This window comes from Lycium barbarum, chromosome 6 (genome assembly GCF_019175385.1).
Source record: "Lycium barbarum isolate Lr01 chromosome 6, ASM1917538v2, whole genome shotgun sequence".
Taxonomy (NCBI): Eukaryota; Viridiplantae; Streptophyta; class Magnoliopsida; order Solanales; family Solanaceae; genus Lycium; species Lycium barbarum.
This window is the reverse complement of record NC_083342.1, coordinates 106,279,678-106,301,930: the sequence shown is the minus strand read 5'-3', so window position 1 is coordinate 106,301,930 and position 22,253 is coordinate 106,279,678. Positions and strand designations below refer to the sequence as shown.

At 36.9% G+C, this 22,253-nt stretch overlaps 3 protein-coding genes across 5 annotated transcripts; 1 reads left to right on the top strand and 2 right to left on the bottom strand.

The window, feature by feature from the left end:
- Window positions 1–23: 23 nt before the first annotated feature.
- LOC132645253 (zeta-carotene desaturase, chloroplastic/chromoplastic) lies at window positions 24–11,612 on the bottom strand. Its single transcript, XM_060362137.1, has 14 exons — window positions 11,138–11,612; window positions 9,817–9,941; window positions 9,546–9,680; window positions 9,197–9,269; window positions 8,957–9,030; window positions 4,276–4,380; window positions 3,917–4,161; window positions 3,672–3,759; window positions 3,479–3,521; window positions 3,223–3,379; window positions 2,987–3,115; window positions 2,778–2,850; window positions 1,004–1,168; window positions 24–456 (listed from the first exon to the last, which is right to left on the bottom strand). The coding sequence occupies exons 1-14, from the start codon at window positions 11,322–11,324 to the stop codon at window positions 289–291; spliced, it is 1,767 nt and encodes a 588-aa protein (XP_060218120.1). The 5' UTR covers window positions 11,325–11,612; the 3' UTR covers window positions 24–288.
- A 4,108-nt stretch (window positions 11,613–15,720) lies between these two features.
- On the top strand, window positions 15,721–20,119 carry LOC132645252 (uncharacterized). Of its 3 annotated transcripts, none has more exons than XM_060362136.1 (8): window positions 15,721–15,821; window positions 15,990–16,138; window positions 16,285–16,391; window positions 16,788–16,853; window positions 17,674–17,756; window positions 18,740–18,786; window positions 19,425–19,503; window positions 19,612–20,119. In XM_060362136.1, the coding sequence occupies exons 2-8, from the start codon at window positions 16,134–16,136 to the stop codon at window positions 19,699–19,701; spliced, it is 477 nt and encodes a 158-aa protein (XP_060218119.1). In that variant the 5' UTR covers window positions 15,721–15,821; window positions 15,990–16,133; the 3' UTR covers window positions 19,702–20,119. The 3 variants fall into 3 exon arrangements, with proteins under 3 accessions (XP_060218119.1, XP_060218117.1, XP_060218118.1); XM_060362134.1 differs by having other exon boundaries at window positions 15,728–15,881; XM_060362135.1 differs by lacking the exon at window positions 16,788–16,853 and having other exon boundaries at window positions 15,728–15,881.
- A 227-nt stretch (window positions 20,120–20,346) lies between these two features.
- LOC132645251 (uncharacterized) lies at window positions 20,347–21,843 on the bottom strand. Its single transcript, XM_060362133.1, has one exon. It carries the CDS (start codon window positions 21,543–21,545, stop codon window positions 20,532–20,534), a length of 1,014 nt encoding a protein of 337 aa, XP_060218116.1. The 5' UTR covers window positions 21,546–21,843; the 3' UTR covers window positions 20,347–20,531.
- Between the last annotated feature and the right edge of the window lie 410 nt (window positions 21,844–22,253).

Sequence of the window (22,253 nt, the reverse complement as noted above, 5' to 3'; positions counted from 1 at the left end):
TTCACAAAGTAGAAAGCTCATAGTTTCAGGTGTAACAAAGTTCTTCTCATTGATTGATGAAGCAATAGGATCCATTTCACTAACCTGAAAGGTGGCAGAATAGATACATCACTATGAGGATTTACTAATATTAGATACAACATATTTAGACCTTTTTTATTTCCATCTTGTGGACTCAAAAACTACAAGACCTCTTCCTTGTGCAATGCCTGAGTTATATTTGTATCTGCATCTTGGATTAACAAAGTGGGGGTAGTTCTTCGGTGCTCATTGGATGATTTGCAGTCATTAGACAAGACTCAACTCATCAGATAGCGACACACCTTTAGAGATCTCATTTGATTCGGCTGATGCAATATTTTTCCGCAACGCCACCAGCTGCTCTCCGGCATTACATATGTATGCAGAAGCTTGCCTACCTGAAAGAGTTGCCCCTTCCATGCTATCGATGTAGTCCTGAAGAAAACAAGCATTTTCACATCATATGAAAGTTAAACAACCACAAGATAACCGGCCTACTCGAAAATATCAATATGTTGTATCCTCCGTGCAACGAACTATCACAGGTTTTATTGCATAGTTGGCTGCAGCTCATTGTTAAATTTCACATGACATTTGCACTATTCGTTGCAATTGCTGATCCGATAGTTTAAAGTTTCAAAGCCTCTAAACTGTATTAGTTACATATGATCTCTTTTTTTACAACAATCAAGACCAAGAAGTTTCTTGTGATACTTCTCAGAGACCATTTCAATCAGATTCGGATACTATCAATGCATAACTCGTAAAGAATATGCACATCTATAAACATAATTCAATTTTCAGCCATACAACTTCTTTTTTCTGGTAAATGTTGGCCAAACAGAGATTCAACTTGACCAATCAAGTTTTTGAGGTTCATTCACTTTACATGAACACAGTAATATCCCTTTTCCTCTAGTAGCAGCATCACATGTTTAATACATGGATCAAAGTATTAAGAGTACTGGATAATAGCAGATACCTGTTTTGTATATGAGCCAGCAAGAAAGAAATTTTCCACTGGCGTCTTCTGATCAGGTCTGAATGGGTCTTTACCAGGTCCTTCACGATACAAGGATTGCCCAATTTTCACTACTGATGACCAGGTAACCTCAAGACCTTGGGAAGAAGGAAATAGAGACAAAACCTGATACCAAAATATCTTATACGTTAAGGAGCCATTTGATTCACATAGTAGTTACGCAAGTATTATGATGCAGAACAATTACTTTGAGATCACTTTTATCGTCAAATAGCTTTATCCACATACTGCTAACGCGCTCATTCTCACTAAATGTTCTATTCGACATAAAATTACACATAAATTCTCATATAACTTAACACAAATATTGTTTGAGATCGCTAACCAAATGCTACATTAGTTATGTGAAAATTATTTTTTCCTATGCAATCAATCAAATGCTACACTTTTTCTGATAACCATAGAAAATCTAGTAACAAAACGATTTAATCGGAAATATAGACAAATTCTTGTGGAATCCAAAAAAAATGAAATTAAAAAAAAAAAAATCAATTGTTCATACTAATCCGCAAGGGAAAGTGGCACACAGTTCGAAACTTGGTGGATAATTAGCCCGTCCCTCTACCTAATTAGGAGAGCAAAGGAGGAAGTTTAGGCAGCCGACCACCCATAAGTTCTGAAGCTTTTAGCAATGTTTCTACTTTCTACGAGATATAATTCTTACTTTGGGGGATGTGGAATTCTATTCCCCGATGCTTCTCCTCACAAAACATACTGCACATGCATGATATCAAAAGAACCAATTTTGATAAACTAACTCATCGCCGTGTTCTTACATTGTTGAAATTCCTTGAAGACACAAGTGTCATGGAATTTTTGTGGGGGAGTGGCAGGTGGAGAGGGGTACTGGAAGTCGAGTTCGCGCATTTTGTAGTAGACTCTCATAGGTGGCATCAACCTACAACTTATTGGCAGTGTCATGGATTTTGGAATCCATCGAGCACATAAGTGCCACAGATTTTAAAACCCATAATCAAGAACTTTTTGTCCCAAAATGAGCACCAGCAATAGTACTTAAAAGTGTATGAGATTTGCTATTCATTGTTTAGTAAACTTTGTTTTGAAGTTCAAGAGGCCCAGGATGAATATGCCTCTGCAATAGCACATACTACATCATCAAGATGTTGGCAACACAAGCTCAACTCAGATCCTCTGACTGCTTCCATTTCTAGTTTTGATTTGTGACCGCGTCTGTTGTTGATTAGTTCATCCGAACCAATTATGTCAACGAAGAACTATTAAGACTCAGTAACATGTGTTTCTAAGTTGCATTTACCTGGATTTCCATACAGCGAGGTCACATTTTATTTTCTTTTCTTTTTTCGGAGAAATTCTAAGATGAAATGATATTAAGTCAATTAAATCCATCTCGCCTAGGGCTTTAGTCTAGTGGTAAAGGCGCAACTTGTGATGTGTGGAATAGCGGACGTCACGGGTTCAAACCCCGCAGCAGATCAAAGCCTGGTATTTAAGTGGAAAGGATAGAGGGGTTATTCCATCATCCACCAAGTTTCAAATTGTGGGCCACTGGCCCTTGCAGATTTCTCAGTTATTTAAAAAATATATATGTTCTAGTTTGATTTGTCCATCTACATAAAATAGTTTTTCCTGGCATAATTTGTTACCTTGTATCATCCACTAACACACACAAGAAAATGTGGTTACCAAGGTTTTCCAGAAAAAGAAAATTGGCACGTATAAGAAGCCAAATTACCTGCTTTGACACTCTTTTTATAATTTCATCATTTGGTAGAGGCATGTAAGGGTCACCAGGCGTAAGGACACATCTGAAGGCACCAAAACAGAGGAGAATAGATCAGAGAAGAACAAGATAACCATAAGATCTTTATCTGATCAGGATATCTAATGAGTTGCTGAGCAGTTATCTGATATTTAATTAAAGATAAAAATGTGATTCCTTACTGAAGCAATGAGCCTTGTCCCTCAATATAATAATCTTCCGGAGATGCTAATGCAAGGTCTGCAAAGCAAGAGAAATCTGCATCCGGTGTATACAGGAGATTGTCCAAACCTGTAGCGCGCTTCAATTGCCTGAATTATAGAGAGAATTGTTAACTAACACACAGATTTAGTAGTTCTTTCATCATAAAGAATTTTCATAATGTGAAATAGTTGATTCTGAGCCACAAATGTATCACCTCGAACGCTCCAAGTCCTGCAACTCTGTAACCCAGCCATTGTATCGTAGTTGTACTGTAACAACAGGCACTCCGACCAATTTGTAAATATTGTCAAAGAATTCCAATTCCCTCCACTTCTGAGGTACTAATCTTTTAATTCCAGGGACATCACATGCTGCAATTAGATATCAGCCAAAACACTTTCAGTTACAAGCAGTTGAAAATGAGGGAAATGAAGGAAAATACACGTCCAATCATATAGTTGATTACCAACCAGCGACATAGGCATCAGCTTTTATAGTTTTCTTCTGAGTGGCCTGTACATAGACACCATAGCAGTTGATTAACACACCAACAGTTGTAAAGCAGCACGAAGTACTTTTATGTGCATAAAAGAGCCTAACAGTTGAACCTATTGAAAGATATTCTTTTCAAAAGCGATAAAATCGATGAAAGAAAGATCTTACCTTTGACATGGCAAGCCCGCTAACATACATACTTCCATCAGAGGATGTCTCATAAAGTACCTCTCTGCAACCCCACCTCAGATGGAATCTGTGAACAGAGAATAGATTCAAAACAAGTTGAGCATAGCTAGTTCATTCATTCAAGAGAAAATTTAAGCCTAAATCTGCTGGCTCATAAAAAGAGACAATTCAAGGTCTGAAACTGCTAATTCGCAGTGAGCAGCTGTTTCCATATTTGGTCTTACCTGCCCCCCTTGTCTATGATGTACTTCTTAATTGGACCACTCAAATAAACATCAGGAGAACCTTTTAGCATGCGTAATAGGGAAGCCTCCGTTTTAGTTGCAAATAATGCAAATATAGTGAGCATACACCGAGCACTGATATTGTCACAGTCAATGAATCCAAGAGCATATGCAACAGGGTCCCACATCCTCTGGATGCTAGCACGCGTCCCACCTTTAGACATAAACCACTCAGAAAAGCTTACCTGAAACAGATATTACATAATATAAGAAACAAGTAGCTGGGAGAGGACACTTCCTTGCAGAGGAACAGACTATCTGACTAATTAACAAGGAGGAAAAAAGGAAATAACCCTTACACTATCTAGATCACGTATCTGCTGCAACGCGCCATCTGGATCAACTAAAGCCCGCACCACTGGACTAAGGGCAAGAGCTACAGCATTTCTAGCTTTATCATAAGTCTGCATTTAAAGGGAGGAACACGTTACCGACGATCACATAGAATATGAACATTAATCAGGGTTTCCAACAACAGCCACACAGAAATAACAAAGCGATTCTCTTCTCTCTTCTCTTTTCAAAGCAAACCACTAATTAATAATGGCAGACAACCAGTCCGAAGATCACTATTATTCCATACACTCTACGTATGTTAACTGTGTAACAAGGAGCTGATGAATCGCAAGGTGCAGTAATTATTAAAGCCCGTGTATGTGATATCTCTATTTAATTAAGCTCTTTCTCTCTCCTCTGCTCTCTCCCAGATCTGCCCACCCGCCACTCCGTCCGGCGACCATACGTCACCACTGTTCAGGTGACGCCGGCCACTTTTCCGGCTAGATTTACTTTTCTTCTCTCTTTCCTTTTCTTCTTCTCTTCTCCTTTTTTTCCCTTTTTTAATCTGCTTCTGGCGCTGCCAGTACGCCGCTGCGCCATCGCCGGCGAATTTTCCGGTGACTTTTTCCGGCCAGCCCTCTCTTTCTCTCTCCTTTTTCCCTTTTTCTTTTCTTCTCCCCCCCCCCCCCCCCCCCCTATTCTCTTCTCCCTTTCAGGTATTTGTGAACATTTTTCCGGCAGTGAACAGTAACTTGACCGTGAACTGTGTTTTCCGGCGACAACCAGGTTCAGTTCAACTGGAGTTGGTACCTCCGGTTGCCATATTCATTATTTGTCCATACACTTGCAGTTATATTTTGCTGACTTTAGACCTTTGAATAAGTTATTAGTTCATACTTATTTTCGTGGCTCTGGTTAGTGATGGTAGACTAGGGTCATGTTCTCGTTCGGGGACGGGGGCGAGGGTTAGGAGGGGTAAGTGGGTTAAAGGAGCCTCTAGGTTGAGAGTAGGGTCTTGGAACATTGGGACGTTAACGGGGAAGTTCATAGAGCTAGTTAAGATTCTTAAGAAGAGGAAGATTAATATAGCTTGTGTCCAAGAGACTAAATGGGTAGGACCTAAAGCTAAAGAGGTAGACGGGTATAAGCTATGGTTCTCTGGTAGGTCGAAGTATAAAAATGGGGTGGGCATTTTAGTAGATAGTGATTTAAGGGACCAGGTGGTAGAGGTTAGGAGAGCCACTGATAGGATGAAGTCGATTAAAGTGGTCGTTGAACGGCTCACTTTGAACATTATTAGTGCATATGCGCCGCAAGCGGGCTTAGGCGAGGAGGAGAAGAGGCGCTTTTGGGAGGATTTGGACGAATTAGTGGGAGGCATACCGCCTACTGAGAAGTTATTCGTGGGAGGTGATTTCAATGGGCACATCGGGCCTATTTCGGGAGGTTATGATGATGTGCATGGAGGCTTTGGCTTCGGGGACAGAAATGGAGGAGGAGTCTCACTTTGGATTTTGCAAGAGCTTTCGGGTTGGTGATAGCCAATTCGAGTTTCCCAAAGAAGGAGGAGCACTTGGTAACCTTCCGTAGTTCAGTGGCTAAGACCCAAATAGACTTTTTACTCCTTAGGAAGGACGATAAAGGTCTGTGCAAAGACTGTAAGGTCATTCCGAGCGACTATCTTACAACCAGACATAAGCTCTGGGTGATGGATTTAGGGATCAAGATGACGAGGAAGAAGAGGGTCGTGGATAACCGACCTAGGATCAGATGGGGGAGTTTGACCACGACTAGTGCAGTGGAGATGGGAGAGAAATTGAAGGTTATGGGGGCCTGGGATAGTGGTGGGGATGCAACAAGTATGTGGGATAGGACGGCTAGTTGCATTAGGGCGGTAGCAAGGGAAGTGTTGGGGGTCTCGACAGGTAGTCGTGGCCAGCATCGAGGGGACTGGTGGTGGAATAGAGAAGTTCAAGGGAAGGTGGAAGCAAAGAAGGTGGCATATGCGAAGTTGATAGAAAGCAAGGATGAGGTGGAGCAATGGATGAATAGGGAACTTTATAAGATGGCGAGGAAGGAGGCGAAGTTGGCGGTTTCGACGGCAAAAACGGTAGCTTTTGAACGCCTTTATGCTGAACTAGAAGAGAAAGGAGGGGATCAAAAATTGTTCAAGCTAGCCAAGGCGAGGGAGAGAAAGGCACGTGATGTGGTTCAAGTGAAGTGCATCAAGGACGAGCATGGCAAAGTATTGGTAGAGGAGACTCTCATTAGACGGAGATGGCAGTCATACTTCTCCAAACTCTTAAATGAAAAAGGAGACAGAGACATTGTGTTGGGAGATTTAGAACATACAAGAAGGCGTCACGATTTTGGGTATTGCAGGAGTATTAAGGTTGAGGAGGTTAAGGGTGCTGTTCGTAGGATGTGTAGGGGAAGAGCGACCGGACCTGACGAGATTCCTGGGGAATTTTGGAAGAGTGCGGGCCCGGCAGGTTTGGAGTGGCTGACTAGGTTGTTTAATGTCATCTTTAAGACGGCAATGATGCCTGAAGAATGGAGGTCGAGTGTAATGGTCCCTCTATACAAGAACAAGGGAGATATCCAGAGTTGCAACAACTATAGAGGTATCAAGCTGCTAAGCCATACTATGGAAGTGTGGGAAAGGGTGGTGGAGATGAGGGTGAGGAAAGGCGTGTCTATTTCAGAGAATCAGTTCGGATTCATGCCGGGACGCTCAACTACAGAAGCCATCCATCTTGTGAGGAGACTGGTGGAGCAGTATAGGGAGAGGAAGAGGGACTTACACATGGTATTCATCGACCTAGAAAAGGCTTACGACAAAGTTCCAAGAGAGATCCTATGGAGATGCTTGGAGGCTAAAGGTGTACCTGTGGCGTACATTAGGGTGATCAAGGACATGTATGAGGGAGCCAAAACCAGGGTAAGGACAGTAGGAGGAGACTCAAAGCACTTTTCAGTTGTGATGGGGTTGCATCAAGGATCAGCTCTTAGTCCGTTTTTATTTGCCTTGGTGATGGATGGATTGACGCGGCAAATTCAAGGTGAGGTGCCATGGTGTATGCTTTTCGCGGATGACATAGTCCTGATCGACGAGACTCATAGCGGAGTTAACGCTAAGCTGGAGGATTGGAGACAAACTCTGGAGTCTAAAGGGTTTAAGCTAAGTAGGACCAAGACAGAGTATTTAGAGTGTAAGTTTAGTGAAGCACCTCAGGAGGCTGGCTTGGAAGTGAGGCTTAGTACCCAAGCCATCCAGAAGAAAAGTAGTTTCAAGTATCTTGGGTCTATTATGCAAGGCAGCGGAGAGATTGACGATGATGTCACACATCGTATTGGGGCAGGGTGGATGAAATGGAGGCTTGCTTCCGGAGTGCTATGTGACAAGAAGGTGCCACCACAACTTAAGGGCAAGTTCTACAAAGTGGTGGTTAGACCGACTATGTTGTATGGGGCGGAGTGTTGGCCAGTTAAGATTTCTCACGTTCAAAAGATGAAAGTTGCTGAGATGAGAATGTTGAGATGGATGTGTGGCCACACCAAGAGTGACAGGATTAGGAATGAGGATATTCGGGACAAGGTGGGAGTGGCCTCGGTGGAAGACAAGATGCGAGAAGCGAGATTGAGATGGTTTGGGCATGTGAAGAGAGACACGGATGCCCCAGTGCGGAAGTGTGAGAGGTTGGCCATAGATGGTTTCAGACGAGGTAGGGGTAGGCCAAAGAAGTATTGGGGAGAGGTAATTAGACACGACATGGCGCAGTTACAGCTTACCGAGGACATGACCTTAGATAGGAGGGTTTGAAGGACCCACATTAGGGTAGAAGGCTAGTAGATAGTCTCATTATCCTGTCTTATTAGTAGTCGCATTATCGTAGTATAATTTCTTGTGCTCTGATTTATGCTATTATCTGTTATTTCCTGTGCTTTGATTATTCTATGTTATCTGTGTCGCTTGCGTTACTTCATTTCCATATCGCTTTGAATCTCTTGGCCTTATCTGACCTCTTTTTATGTTTTTTTATTGAGCCGAGGGTCTTTCGGAAACAGCCATCCTACCTTGGTAGGAGTAAGGTCTGCATACACTCTACCCTCCCCAGACCCCACGTGGTGGGATTTCACTGGGTTGTTGTTGTTGTTGTTGTTTGTACAGAGAAAAAAAGTTGTTCCTCTCAGGTTTGCCTTTAGTTTTGCCTATCAATTGTGCCCTCAAAGCATTCTGTCCCTGTCTTATACCCTTCCCCACTAACAATTATTCTCTTCCGTGATTGGATTAGGCCACTGTGTCTTTAAAGTTTTACATGCTCAAAGTACATATATAAAGTAACAATACTTGCAAGCACTTTAGAACAAAGGGGGAAAAAGAATACTTTTTCGCAAGTAACTATCATCGCATACCATATGAAGCTGCCGCACAATTATTTATTTTCACCTCCCACTATAGAGTTAAAAGATAACTTAAATATTTCTGAAGGGAAATTCACTAACCTCTTCTTAAGTTAGAGGAAGAAGAAGAGCATTACTAGATGTATGCTAAACTTCCTAAGCAAGATACAATATACTAATAGATTCCACACATAAGTATGAGCAGCATACAAGAGTCAAATGCCAAAGGCATGATCCTTGGTATAAGAGATAGCACGAATTGAAAAATCAATTACGAAGGGGGCATTAGCATCTTACCTTTAGCTGATTAGTAGTCAAAAAAGCATTAATTCCATGTAAGGGTGCTCCAACTGGAAAGCGGAAATCAAGCTCTGCATTGAGGTATAGACCGCAAATTATAAATAGTAACAGACCATGTTAACTTTAATATATTGGAAGACACGTTCCTCGAGGAGTCATTTGTGAAAGCATTTTAAAGTATCCCTAGGTGAAAGATTTATTATCGCATATATAAAATCAAAGATTTTGTATTCATACCCCCTATTTCACCCCCTTTATTTACAAATGTGTGAGTGTGGTCCTTCACTAGCAGGTTTTTTTCAGCACCCACCTACATCAACCAGGAAAAAAGAAATAGAATTACTTAATTGATAAACATGAACAGAAAGGAAAAACTATCAAGACTCCTTGGCACTTCAATATCCATGTCCAACTAGCAAATGAAGTTTAATCTTAGGCATTAGTACTGGCATAAGTACTCAGTACAAACCTTACTCTAAATTTTGGAAATGCTCCTTAAATATGAGTGAGCAGTAACGCAGTTCTATTGCATGCTCAACCACTAAGTAGAAATACAATAGAACTATGAATGGTGAGCTCTGATAACCTTTTTCAACAGACGGAACAGATTATTATAGCAACCAAAGAACACGTGCAGTCCCATTTCAATGTGGTTCCCACGTCTATCAACAAAAGAACCCACTTTCCCACCAATAAAGGTCCTCGATTCATATATATCCACCTGAAAAAACAAGAGTAGAAGAAATGTTGTATTCCAGGTCACAGGGAAAAACACAAAGATAAAGACAATTTTTTTCTTTTTGCTTTTTGGTTAACAGTTTTGTTTCAGAGTGAAAGGGTGTGTTAGGCTTCTGAACCTCATGTCCTTGATCCAAGAGCTCCACAGCAGTCGACATGCCTGCAAGCCCAGCTCCAATAATAGCTACTTTCAGCTTTGGGCCTCGATAATGTTCAGGTTCAGGTGGAAATAGCCCTTTTGGAGCTGCAAGTTGAAAATTTTTATTTCAGCAGAGTAATTATCCTTCCTTATTGCAAGACACTATACCAGAACTTATTGTACCTTATTTAGATATTCCTTTTTCAATTTTTTGGTACAACGTCTTGTTTAAGTTACGCAAGAAGTATATACTTCAGGTGTCTAAAGAGAGAAGATTGATTTACCAAACAAAAAAAAAAAGAGAGAGAAGATTGAAGTGATTTTGAAGTTCTTTCATTCTCCAACATTGCCTTTGCTTTTGTTCCAATAATAGCTAAAAGAACCAAAAAGAAAAACATCCTGATATTCTAGACATATCCAGTTTTTCTTTTGGTGATGTCTAGAATAGTTTTCTTTAAAATATCAGGATATTCTCCAACATCCTGCTTTGGTGAACAGTTTTGTTTCAGAGTAAATTCGCTCACTTTGGTGTACTTGTTTTCGCATCCTTTCATATTCAATCATTCCAGTTCCATCCTCTCCCCCTTCCCCAACCGCAAACACACACGGTCTTCACAACTTAATCCAATCCGAAACTATTTGGAGCAAGAAGATTATTAAGAACCCATTCGTCTGACCTATGGCTGCTCACTCTTTTATTGGATTAATGGTTTGGATGTGATGCATTGGCAGTATTCTTTGCAAAGCAAAACTTGACATGAAATGCAAGCAGCCCCAGTTTGCTAGTCATTATTCCTTTTAGATGAAGAAATCTATGATACAAAAGAATACAGGAAAGTACAAAGAAACATCAACCTAGAAGTCTGCGGACATCCTTAAACATCCTATCTTCCACTAAAACTTCTGAATTTTACAACACAGATTAAATACCACCACTTTAAGTCAAACGATCCAAGTTTAACAGCAAGACTCAAAGAAAAAACGCAAACGCGCAATCAAGACATACACAAAAAGACCAAATTTCAAAAAGAAACAAATGGCTGACATCCAAAACATTCATTAAATACAAATAAATACTAACCTCAAGGTTTGTGGCTTAGCACCCTTTAAAATCTTATCTTCCACCAAAATTAGAAAACAAAACTCAAAGATACGCACATAGAAAAACACAATTGCTTAACACCCTTTCACAATTCACTTCAATATCTCAAACTAAACTCCAAGAATCCATACAACACACAAGCAGGGACAAAAGCTAAACACAGAATGAAAAATCAAATAGTGCAGTGAACAAACTTTACCATTAGTACCCATATCAGAGACCATGGAATCCAAATCAGCACGAATAACTGATTTTCGAGTCACTAACCGGTTTGACAATCGAGGACCACCAAAAACCAAGAATCCAGCTGACCCATTTGGGAAAACATGTTTCTTTCCAGTAGTAGAAGTTGCAGGACAACAAAAATAAGCTGAAGAAGTAGCCATGGAATTGAGCTTTACCCAAGAAAAAACACAGTAAACTTATTTGGGTAGGGAAAAAATGAAATCTTTTTGTTGTTAAATATCAAGAAAATGGAAGAAATGGGGTTACACACGAAAGCATGAAGTGAAGGATAGAAAGAAAGACAAAACAAGAAGAAAAATGGTATCTAAAGATTAGGAGATGCTATAAAAGGGAAATTTGGCAGGTTATAGAGGCTAATTGGTGCTATAATTAGGTGCCGAATGAAAATTGGGTTTGTTTTGTAGTGATGTGAGGTTGGTTATTGGATGAGACTAAAGAGAGAAGGCAAATGGTGGTGTGTTGCCGCCACCACCACTTACTAAATGATATATTTAGTGCGTTTAAACACTACTAGTTACTCCATTTTAAGATGTCTCAGTTTAAAACTGAAAGCCGACCATTAGTTTGGCACCGGTTGGTTACAAAGATAAGGTTGGTTAATTAAATATAAAATGCACTTCCCTCGTCACTGCCACTATTTCATGTAAAATTTCACCGTTTCATATGCCAAAAACACATAGTATTTCAATAAATTAAAATAAGTTCAGTAAGCACATATGATATCCAGTAAATATATTTTCCATAACATAAAGGGTTCAATCCACATTTTTTCCAATGCTAGTCTCAATGAACGTGCTAATCCATGTCAATCATAACAGATGTTAAGTATTATTGTTTGAAATTACATACGTACTATTTATTTCATGAGGTACAAAAATATTATTTGGTTGTAGTCACTTAATATTTCTCAAACGTGCAGTAGCGCGTTATTCGTAGTCAATTTCAATCATACTAAAAAATTGTTAGAGAACATTATTTGTAATTATATAAATTTATTTTGTGAGTTACAAAAATGTTACTATAGTATATGATTTAGGATTGTACCTATGTTATACTTCGTTGAAATTGATGTTCTCAGTATTTATTTTTTTCTTCTTTTTCCCCGTATAGAAAACCTGTCACGACTAAGATAATACAATATTATAGAATAAGTGATCATATATTTGTTTATTGTCATTTACAAATACAAAGGTGTTGAAAATCATTAATAAACAAAATTACATTACAAGAATATCAATCAATTTTAAAAATATTTAGTTAATAACTTAAAAATAAAGTGATCACTAAAATAAGGTATAATAATACTTTCTATTAAGAACTCAAGTAATACATAAAAAAAAAATACATCCAACCAATCCATAAATAAATATAAATATCAATTCAAGAATTAGCACCTCATGAAAAATAAGTTAACATAATTAATAAACCACAAAAAATTGATCTGCTAGTAGTCTCTATATATGTTTTACGAATTGCGTACCTAAAATATAAACCTTCAACTGCAATTTTTCTTCTCGTTGATTTCCAAATATTTAAGAACTCCCTTCCGTCTCTTTTAACCTATTAAAAATAGAAACTTAAATAATTAGTTCCTTAAACGTACCTCAATTTCTCCAAAAGGAGTAATTAATTTAATGATATTTTATTATTAATTGAATTCAAAGTCCCAAATATTGGATAAAATATTTAAGATTATAATTTTATTCAACGTTTACATACTCATTGTCTTGAAATTAATACGTTACTTTAGTTTAACGACTCTTATTCTATCTTTTAAGACCACACATATAAAGTAATCTAAAAATACCTAACCCTATCAAATTATGGTCTAATAATTACCTAATCATTTTATTTGTTAGACTTCAAATTCTAACCTCCACAAATAACTTTCAATCACACACTTAATCCAAGGAAAATAAGGACATCTGCTTGATACTTCCTAATTTAAATGTGATAGGCCGCTTGATACTTCCTAATTTAAATGTGATAGCAACTCTTTAACTAATTTGATTTGAAATCGAAAATTAGAAGTAGTATTTGCTTTAAACTCTAGTTTTAGTTGTGACACTTTTTATATTTACCAAAATAGTCAATAGAAATATAGTAGAATTAGACTAAAAGGGTATAAAAGTCGTTTAATATTTAAAGGCTATTTTGGTCTACCAACATTTATATTCATGCTTTTAAAATAATTATGAACGTGCAGTTGCACGTTATTTCAAGTCAATCTCAACCATATTAAAAGATATTAGATAATATTATTTGTAATTATATATATTTATTTAATGAGTTACAAAAATATTACTATAGTATAGGATTGTATCTACTTAATACTTCTTTGAAATTGATGTTGCCGGTATTTACCTTTTTCTTCCTTTTACTCGTATAGAAAACATGTTACAACTAAAATAATTCAATATTAAAGATTAAGTAACCATAAAGCCGACACGTGGCAACTACTGTCTAGAGATTAATTAAAATTAGATAATTCACTTGTCTGTGATCTTATTTTATAAATTCAATTGTTAACCTTTAATCTAGATTTTAGGTTAAATATTCCGGTAATATTTGCCATAAAAAACTAAATACAAATATTACTAATCTTACATTATCTTTTAACCTGGTGAATATCAAGGACATGAGATATATCAAAGTTCTTAATTATGACCAAAAAAAAAAGGAAAGAAAAGACTCCTAACGCCGATTCTTCATTGACTTATTTAATACACTATGTTGTCTTTAATAGAAGTCACATGAGTATAGGATTACTATCCTACCTGTTACGTTCTAGCATATTTATTTGCTAATCATTCTCAACATTTTAGTCTTGGACCCTATCTCTATATTTTAACTTGGGCTCTATAAATGAAATATTTTTACTTTTTTATTCATTAACGTTATAGAGATAATTTAATTAATAAAGAGTATAAAGATCACCAACATTATTATTCGTTTTACTCAATCAAAGTAGTAGTAGTAGTACCCAGTTTTGAATATATACATCATAGGGGTGTAATAGCAATTCCATAATATAGAAGGTGTAAGTGTTTAATTTTAAAATACAGGGGATACGGAACTGAGTCGTGTTACATTGGTGTTTAATAATGTAATTAGTCCTTAAATTTTCAGCTTTGAAAATTTGTAGAAAATAATAAAATTGTTTGGCTCCTTCGTTTTCTAAATCAGTTCATACAATAGGCTCATATCAAATTAAAATGTACGGTTCAAATTGAAAAAGGATGGGAAATCAATTTTTCAGTCTACTATCGTCTTTGATGTCCATAAACAAATAGGATTATATCCTATATCATGCACGTTGGAAGTAAAATTTGAAGGATCCTATAGGCGGTATTTGGTTAAGATTAGAAGTTTATGCGAATTCATATTAGGAGTGGTTATTAAATTTACAATTTTATCCATTATAGAATTATTTTATTAAGACTCAATTTATCTTTAAAGGGTATAAAAGTCGTTCAATATTTGAAGGATATTTCGGTCTACCAACATTTATATTCATGCTTTTAAAATAATATAGATAAGGTGGTTAATAGGGGTGTCAAAAAAATATGAAAAACCGACTGAACCGACCAAACCGATTTATAGTGTTTATTCAATAAAACTGTGGTTTTTTATTTAAGCTTAAAACCGTCCCGAACAATTAGGGTAGTCTTTTTAATTTATTAAAAAAACCGAAAAAATCCCGAACCGAACCGAATAGCTTTACATGTATGAAATATATTTTATATATTACAAATATGTTAAATTGAATATATAAAATATATTTTATAAGTTATGTTTCAAATATAAAAAAGAATTTTGGCCACTGGACCTATACGTATCAAATTCAACTTGTGGTTTCTGTGGCCTACAAGCTGATGTTTGTTTTTGGCTCAATTGATCAACATTGTTGTCTTTGGCAAGTTACTCTTCTCCCTGGTCAATCAGTGAGGGATTCACATTGTGATGATGTTATCATTGTTGTCTTGCTACTTGACATAACACATTTCAGTTTAATTACTTTGCGTAGTTTTTTAATAACTTTTACATTAAATATTTCAGAAGAAATAAATAGAAGTTTTATTTGATGGTGTGCTACAAATAGGTTTGTGAAGGTCTGCGTCGTTACGTTTTAATAATGGTGTATTCGTAGGTGACACTTTAAAATTAAAATAACCGAAAATTAACCGAACCGTACCGATATCAAAGAAAAACCTAAATAATGGGACGGTTTTGAAAAGTCTAATTTTGGTTATACAAAATAAAATAACCGAAAAATTGGGATGATATAATTTTTTTAAAATAACTGGCCGAACCGTCCCATTGACACCCCTAGTGGTTAATAAGTCCGACCACACCTAGTATAAGTGTTTAGATGAAAAATCAATATTTGTCTATGTATTTAGTACAATACACCCTCCGCCCCAATTAAAGTATCTTAATTTGACGAGATACGCAATTTAAAAAATAAAAAGTAATTTTTTTATTTAATAATTTTAAATTAAAAATATTTATAACGTACTAAAATCTTGCGGTTACAAGAAAAAGAAGCTCTGGTTGGACAGACAAAAAAAAAGTAACATATTTTATTTTGCTTTGGGAGAAGTCAAGGGGGTCTGGAATTAAGAACAAACTGACAGGTAATGAAAATGGCGGGTATTTCTTGCTATGGTATGCTTTCACAGACCCTCGTCAACAAGGTTTGGTTTATGAAAATTGTAAAATTACCATTTTCTTGAAAAAATATCTGCCTTCCCCAGTTCATCTTTTTCAATTCTTGTTTTGTTTTGTTTTGTTTTTTCCATCAGAAAGTGGAAGGTATCTACTGCTGCTCCCCTGCACCCAATAATAACCAGAAGGTGAAAACCCAAACTCCCAAGTTCTTGAAAATTGCTGTTACTGGTGTCACTGAACTACTCAGGCTCTTCAGCTTCTCCTCACCAAGAACAAACATGAGGTTACTGACTTATTTCTCTTCTTGCTTCCTTAATTTCAGATTCTACAAAATAATTAAGTTTCATTGTATGCATTTTCTCAAATTGGGTGGATTGCTATTTTCAAGATTTGATATGCTTTACTTTATTAATCATAATGTTTTGCCAGAGTGGAGATATCTGATGATGAAGGGGCTGAAGAACCTTTGGTCTCTAATGTAGATGATGTCCTAAAGATTATCAAGTCAGATTATGAGAAATCTTATTTTGTTACAGGTACCTTTGTTTGTCTCTTAGTATATACTGTACTTCCTAAATAGCTGCAGTTCTGAAGCTAACATGAAGTGAATACATAATACATGGAAAAAAGCTTACAAAGTGACGCTGTTTGGTTAAAGTCTTGAGATAAAATGTCTGTAGTAAAGATTTTTTTTTTCTCTTGATTAGTCAAACTGATAATAATTTCATTATCTAGTACTCCACGCTTCACAGTATGGGATGGTGATCCACCAATTCTTTACAATGTGAAATCTTTCATTACCTGGATGTGGGTCCATAAACAAAATTTTCTTTTTTCTGATTGTGAATAACGTATTCCATTAGAGATTAAGCTTATTCATGTGGTTAAAGATTAACTGGTTTTTGGCTGATTTTGAGCTTTTATTCATTTAGGACTCTTCACTAGTAGAATTTATGCAGAAGACTGCACCTTTGAAGATCCAACTATAAAATTCCGTGGTAAGAAGAATTAATTTCTATATCTGATGGCACACTATTTGATATTTGCATAGAAATTTACTTGCTTATTAGTAAAAGAAGTCCACATTTAGTTTAGTAAGAAAAATATATCCCTTCACTCGGTTTTGAAGAATTTTATAGAAGTATTAGGCTGCTCGATTCATTGCCTTACACCTTGGGGTTGGATACTGATATTCATTCAAATAATATCACAGATTTAATAAACCCGTTCCATTCACTAGTACGTTCGATCTTCAATTCATGTTTGAACCTTAGAACTAGATTATACATATAGATCGGTGCATTTTTTGATTGCATAAGACATGACCAGACCATCTATTAATATGACCTCCTCTAATTTTGTCCTCTTATGTGTCGTACTTGCACATTCCATTTAAATACTGGCGTTTTCTTTTGGTTTGCATAAACATCTTAATTGTCAGCTTCTATCACTGAAATTATTCTGTATGTGACATGTTTGTTTTGTAATATCCCTTGTTTTTTGCCTCTTTTATGCTGTACTGGCGTTTTCTTTTGGTTTGCATAAACATCTTAATTGTCAGCTTCTATCACTGAATTTATTCTGTATGTGACATGTTTTTGTTTTGTAATATCCCTTGTTTTTTGCCTCTTTTATGCTGTAGCTGTTGCTGGTATCAGTACTCTAAACATCTATCTCAGTTTCTGGACTTAGCTTAGTAGTAGTATGCTCCATTAGATGAATAACAACAGGAATTGTCAATCTTTCAAAGCTAGAAGTAAACTGAGTTTAACAGCAAACAAAAGATAATTCATCTTATCTTATGATTCTGTCATCCAGGAAGGGACTTGTATTCCCGCAACTTGCAGTTGCTGGTACCGTTTTTTGATAGTCCATCAATCGAATTAGAAAAGATTGAGAAGGTATGTACTGCCAGTTCATAAAATAGTATTAAAAAATGAAAGGATGAAACAGAACAAATCTAAAAAGTTGCTGAATGCTTAAGTGTTATCAAGCATTTTTTTTTTTTCATTAGTTCCTGCCCCTTCTCGGGATATGAAGTGCGTCAGCAATCTGATCTGTTTCGTTTCTATCCTCTTCAGAAATAAACTTTCACAGAGAAGATTACTTCAACTTGAGACTTTGCTGATAGAACTGGTTGTGCTTTGTTATTTATATTTTATAGGATTACACTGCTCGTACTTTTTATTTGTACAGATATGAAAGGGCTCACTTACCAAAGTGATTCTTCTGAATATATTGTTGGAGTTCGGAAGAAATTTTGCATTAAGTTTGCATGCTTAACTGATCGAATATGGGAGCAATGTGACTATTTCAATTCCTCTAAAGGAGACCTCAAAGGTTGTTTTTTTTTCAAAAAAAAAGAAGAAGTAAACTTCGGGTTCTCCTTTCACTAGATTGTGTAGCGTCTTTGACCCACTTGACTGCTAAATGGGAGGAGATACATTAACAATTATTGTTTTAAGCCCAAGTTGATAGTTTAATATTTTTCCAATCACCAATGTGGTATCTACATTTGTGTACTGTGCTTCCATAGTGTTGAATCTACTAGTAAGATTCTTAGCAAGTCTTTCCCAAACTGCCAGAGCAGAATCTGCTTAAATTTTTAGATGTAGTGTTATGATTTTTCATAAGAAATGGGAGCTTTCAATTTTAGTTTTTAACAAGGTCTACGATCTTGGACCTGGCAAGAAACTGTGGTAGGTTCTTAAATTATTATGAAAGCACTTTTCGGTATATACTTGTAACATAGTTATTCAAATGTGTCCATACATTCTTTTATATTTACTGTGATATGTCGTTTCTTTAGTGCATTTACAATATTCATTTCTTCTTTTATTCCGTCAGGAATATTTTGCTTAATACTTATCCATCTGATATACAGGGTAATGATTCTAATGTGGAGGTCATAGTGGCATACTGGAAATTGAGGTGCTTGGTTTTATTCTCAAATTTTGTTAGCTTAAAGGCTGAGTATTTGTTTACACGGTGTTCTTGACTGCTCTCCAGCACAAAGCTTTAACATTTGCTTCTGTCAATTATGCATGTTTGATCCTGATAAGTGATCAATTTTTTTAGAGTACCGAGTATCCAAAATCCTTAGCTAAGAAATTCTCTATTTGAGTTGTGATTATTATCAGATTGTTTGCTTATGTAACTAAACCTGCTTTGAAAAGGTTAGCCATTGTTCAACTGAATTTTGGAATAACCTCTAAACCCCATTGAATGATCACGTAAAGGTTGCTGCACTTTATCTTCACTCGCCTACAGACATCCATTTCTGTAATCTTACAAACAGCATCTAGTGTTTTTGTATTATGGTTATATTCACGAACCGTTTTATCCATGTACATAACCATTTATCTAGATGGAAGTTCCACCGGTTGCCTTGAACCTCAGCGAATTTGGAAAACTGAAATTTTCTCTTCTGACATTGTGACCAAGAACTCATCCGACTTAGTTTTCAAGTTACAATGAGAAAATGATATATTTCTGGATGTAAAAGAATACCAGAGTTGTCATAGGATTCTTATGATTGTACGCATGCTGATTTGTCATCTGACTTGCAGAACATCCCTCAAACTTCCATGGCGGCCGCTCATCTCTGTTGATGGAAAGACAGTCTATGATCTAGATGAAAAACTCAAAGTAAGTAGGAAAGAGTTGATCTCTACAATTCAAAAACTAGAGCATCAGGTGTAATTTGTTACTGGGAAACTTTCTTCCCTCATCTTAATTTCTCCTATCTCTAAACAGATTGTTAAGCATGTCGAGAGCTGGAACATTTCTGCTTTTGAAGCCGTTGGTCAGATATTAATGCCTGGTTTGAGGAGCTCCGGTGAGTGAAAACTCTACAGAGGAAAGTTCCTGAGCTGATATTATTTCTAAAAGACTCGTAAAGAATTAGATTTTTTATTTGAGCTTACTCTGATCTCAGAACCACCCTCTAAAGTTTACTCACAGCTTGAGTTGGAAAGACGGGTATATAGGTAATAAATAGGTGAAGTGATTTCTCTTAACATCCATTTATAGTAATTACTCATTCAGTGTATCATTTATTACGTCAATTTATCTTGTACATCATTCTTGCCTCCAAATAGAGATCTAGATGACTTGGAGAGTGTGACTGTCCTCCAACGGAAATTGTAGTAGCTTTTCCACCTACATGATGCTGGAGTTCATCAGCCCTCCATCAACACTTTCCTTGTGTAACAATGCCATCGTTGCTATTGCTATGATAAACTCTTCCTATTGTGCTTTGCCTGTGTGAATTTGATCCTGAATATAAACTAAGAATTGCTCCTAAAATCCACGCATCCCAGCCATGTTTTTCATATGGAACATATAAATACTTGGCTTCTGTCTCATTCCACTTGCACTGTCTGTGGATCTAGTTTGCGCCTTGTTTCTTCTCCAACAATGGCTGCTCTTCTATAGTCATGGTTCTTAAATTTGCTAGTGATAGTTCAATAGAGAACTGTTCCTAATGACTTGGTAAGAATCAATTCAATTGCAGGAGCAAAAATATATATACAGGCAAAAATCAAAGCTTTTTTCCCTGGGCTACTAGGTTATATTTCACATAATCAGGACTAACAAAGTTACAGGTTTCTGTTATTACAACTTAATACTCACAATATAATCTGAGTAACAGAAAAAAAAAAATCAAATTAACCTCAATCCTTCCTCCACGCATACAATAACAAAGAAAATCCCTCACTAATCTCACTTGATCTCATAGATGACCATGAACTCCTCCCACATTCACTGCTCTCCTCTGCCCACTGCAACACACTAGAGCACGACGGCGACGACAACAAAGATACCGATGGTGATGCCGACGTTGGTCCATCCATCGCCGACAAACTTTTCCTCATCAGCTTCTTCTCGGCGCCACCCATTTCAGGCCAAACACCACCATCGCCTACTTGGAACACAAAAACACCATGTCCTTGGCTAAATTTATCATTGTCACATTTTTTATTTACCCAATTGAAGACATCCCAAAAAAAGGTTACTTCCACTTGACCAACTAAAATTCTTTCGTTGCCCCTGAATTTCCACCCAAGTCTTTTCACTACAAGACTTGTTTTCCCATCTACTTTCACTTTTAGCACTCCACCACCACATTCTATCACAAATTCATGTTTGACCCCCCTAATCCGAGCCCGAGTAGTATAACTCCTCCGTCCAAACACATGTTCTCGCCGTGACAACAAAGTTAGGTCACCCGAGCAACAGCCTGACACCAGCCTGGCCCGGCCCGTCAACTCTGTCAACATGTCACCAAGAAAGAACTCCAGTCTTGCATTGCAAGTAATTGCAATGTAAAAACACCCCTCAGGCTCTGCTGAGTTTTGATTAAACTTGGCAACTGTGAAGTCCCAATGGATCTTCATCTTTTTATGATCATGTTGGATCGGGTGGATGGATTTGGATCCGTGCCGGGCCTTGAATATGGCGAAAGACGATTGGTGGAGGGGAATGGTGATGGAGAAAAGATCAGGTGCATGAACTAACAAAGAATGAGAATACATGTTCCTGGACCAAGTGAGTGTAAGATAAACTGGTGAGCCACAAATGTGAGCTTGGTAAATACATGTAACAAGATTTTGAGGTACTTGTGAAGGAGGAGATGAAGAAGTTTTTGAAACCTCAGAATGAGGAATACTAAAACAAGCAGGAATCATATTTTTTATCCTAACAGAATGTACACTTCTAAATGTTGGAATGAGTAAAAGAATCAAGCTACAAGTCTCAATCTATTCGAAATGCACTGGTTTTTTTTCTTTCTTGAAATTAGCCATAAGTGAAGTGTAATGATGAGTACAAGAAGGAGGGGGTTGTATTATATGAGGTGGGGTTTCATGTTAGAGCTTGATTAGCGCCATAGAAAGAGAGAGAAAGCTATATATATGATTTGCAGCTCATGATGAGTATTTATATGTGTGTGAGCTGGGAGGCATTAGCAAACTTCAAGACTTTAGTTTCTTGCTTCAAAGTCACCATAGCAGGTAATACAGACGGGTCACTTACTTTATCCACTTCTTATTATTTCTAATTTATACAAATAAAAAGACAACTGGTATCCCAAGCCTAAGACATTTTTCAATTGTGTGCTTGTTATGACCAAAATAATTTTTGATGTAGAATGTTTTCTTGTGTTTGGTTGATAAGTGAAAAATATTTTCCAAAACACTATTAGAAATAGAGGTTTTTTCCATCGACATTCGGTGGGAAATTTGTGCTATGAAATATGATTTTTCCATCACATTCCCACCGAACCAGCTCACTGGGAAAACGCATGGTACGAAACATGTTCCCACTGAAACGTTGAGAGACTTCACAATTTTTTCGTGTGCAAACAGTACTATTTAGGTTTTTCCCACCTACATTCA

Bases quoted from the DNA above. Each gene is read 5' to 3' on its own strand.
- LOC132645253 (XM_060362137.1), bottom strand. From the start codon at position 11,324: ATGGCTACTTCTTCAGCTTATTTTTGTTGTCCTGCAACTTCTACTACT. The intron at 3,522-3,671 runs GTAAGATCTTTC...GTCTATGTACAG, and splicing joins GCGGGCTTGCCATGTCAAAG to GCCACTCAGAAGAAAACTAT. The intron at 2,851-2,986 runs GTAAGGAATCAC...TGGTGCCTTCAG, and splicing joins GGACAAGGCTCATTGCTTCA to ATGTGTCCTTACGCCTGGTG.
- LOC132645252 (XM_060362134.1), top strand. From the start codon at position 15,825: ATGAAAATGGCGGGTATTTCTTGCTATGGTATGCTTTCACAGACCCTC. The intron at 15,882-15,989 runs GTTTGGTTTATG...TTTTTCCATCAG, and splicing joins CACAGACCCTCGTCAACAAG to AAAGTGGAAGGTATCTACTG. The intron at 16,392-16,787 runs GTACCTTTGTTT...TTATTCATTTAG, and splicing joins GAAATCTTATTTTGTTACAG to GACTCTTCACTAGTAGAATT.
- LOC132645251 (XM_060362133.1), bottom strand. From the start codon at position 21,545: ATGATTCCTGCTTGTTTTAGTATTCCTCATTCTGAGGTTTCAAAAACT.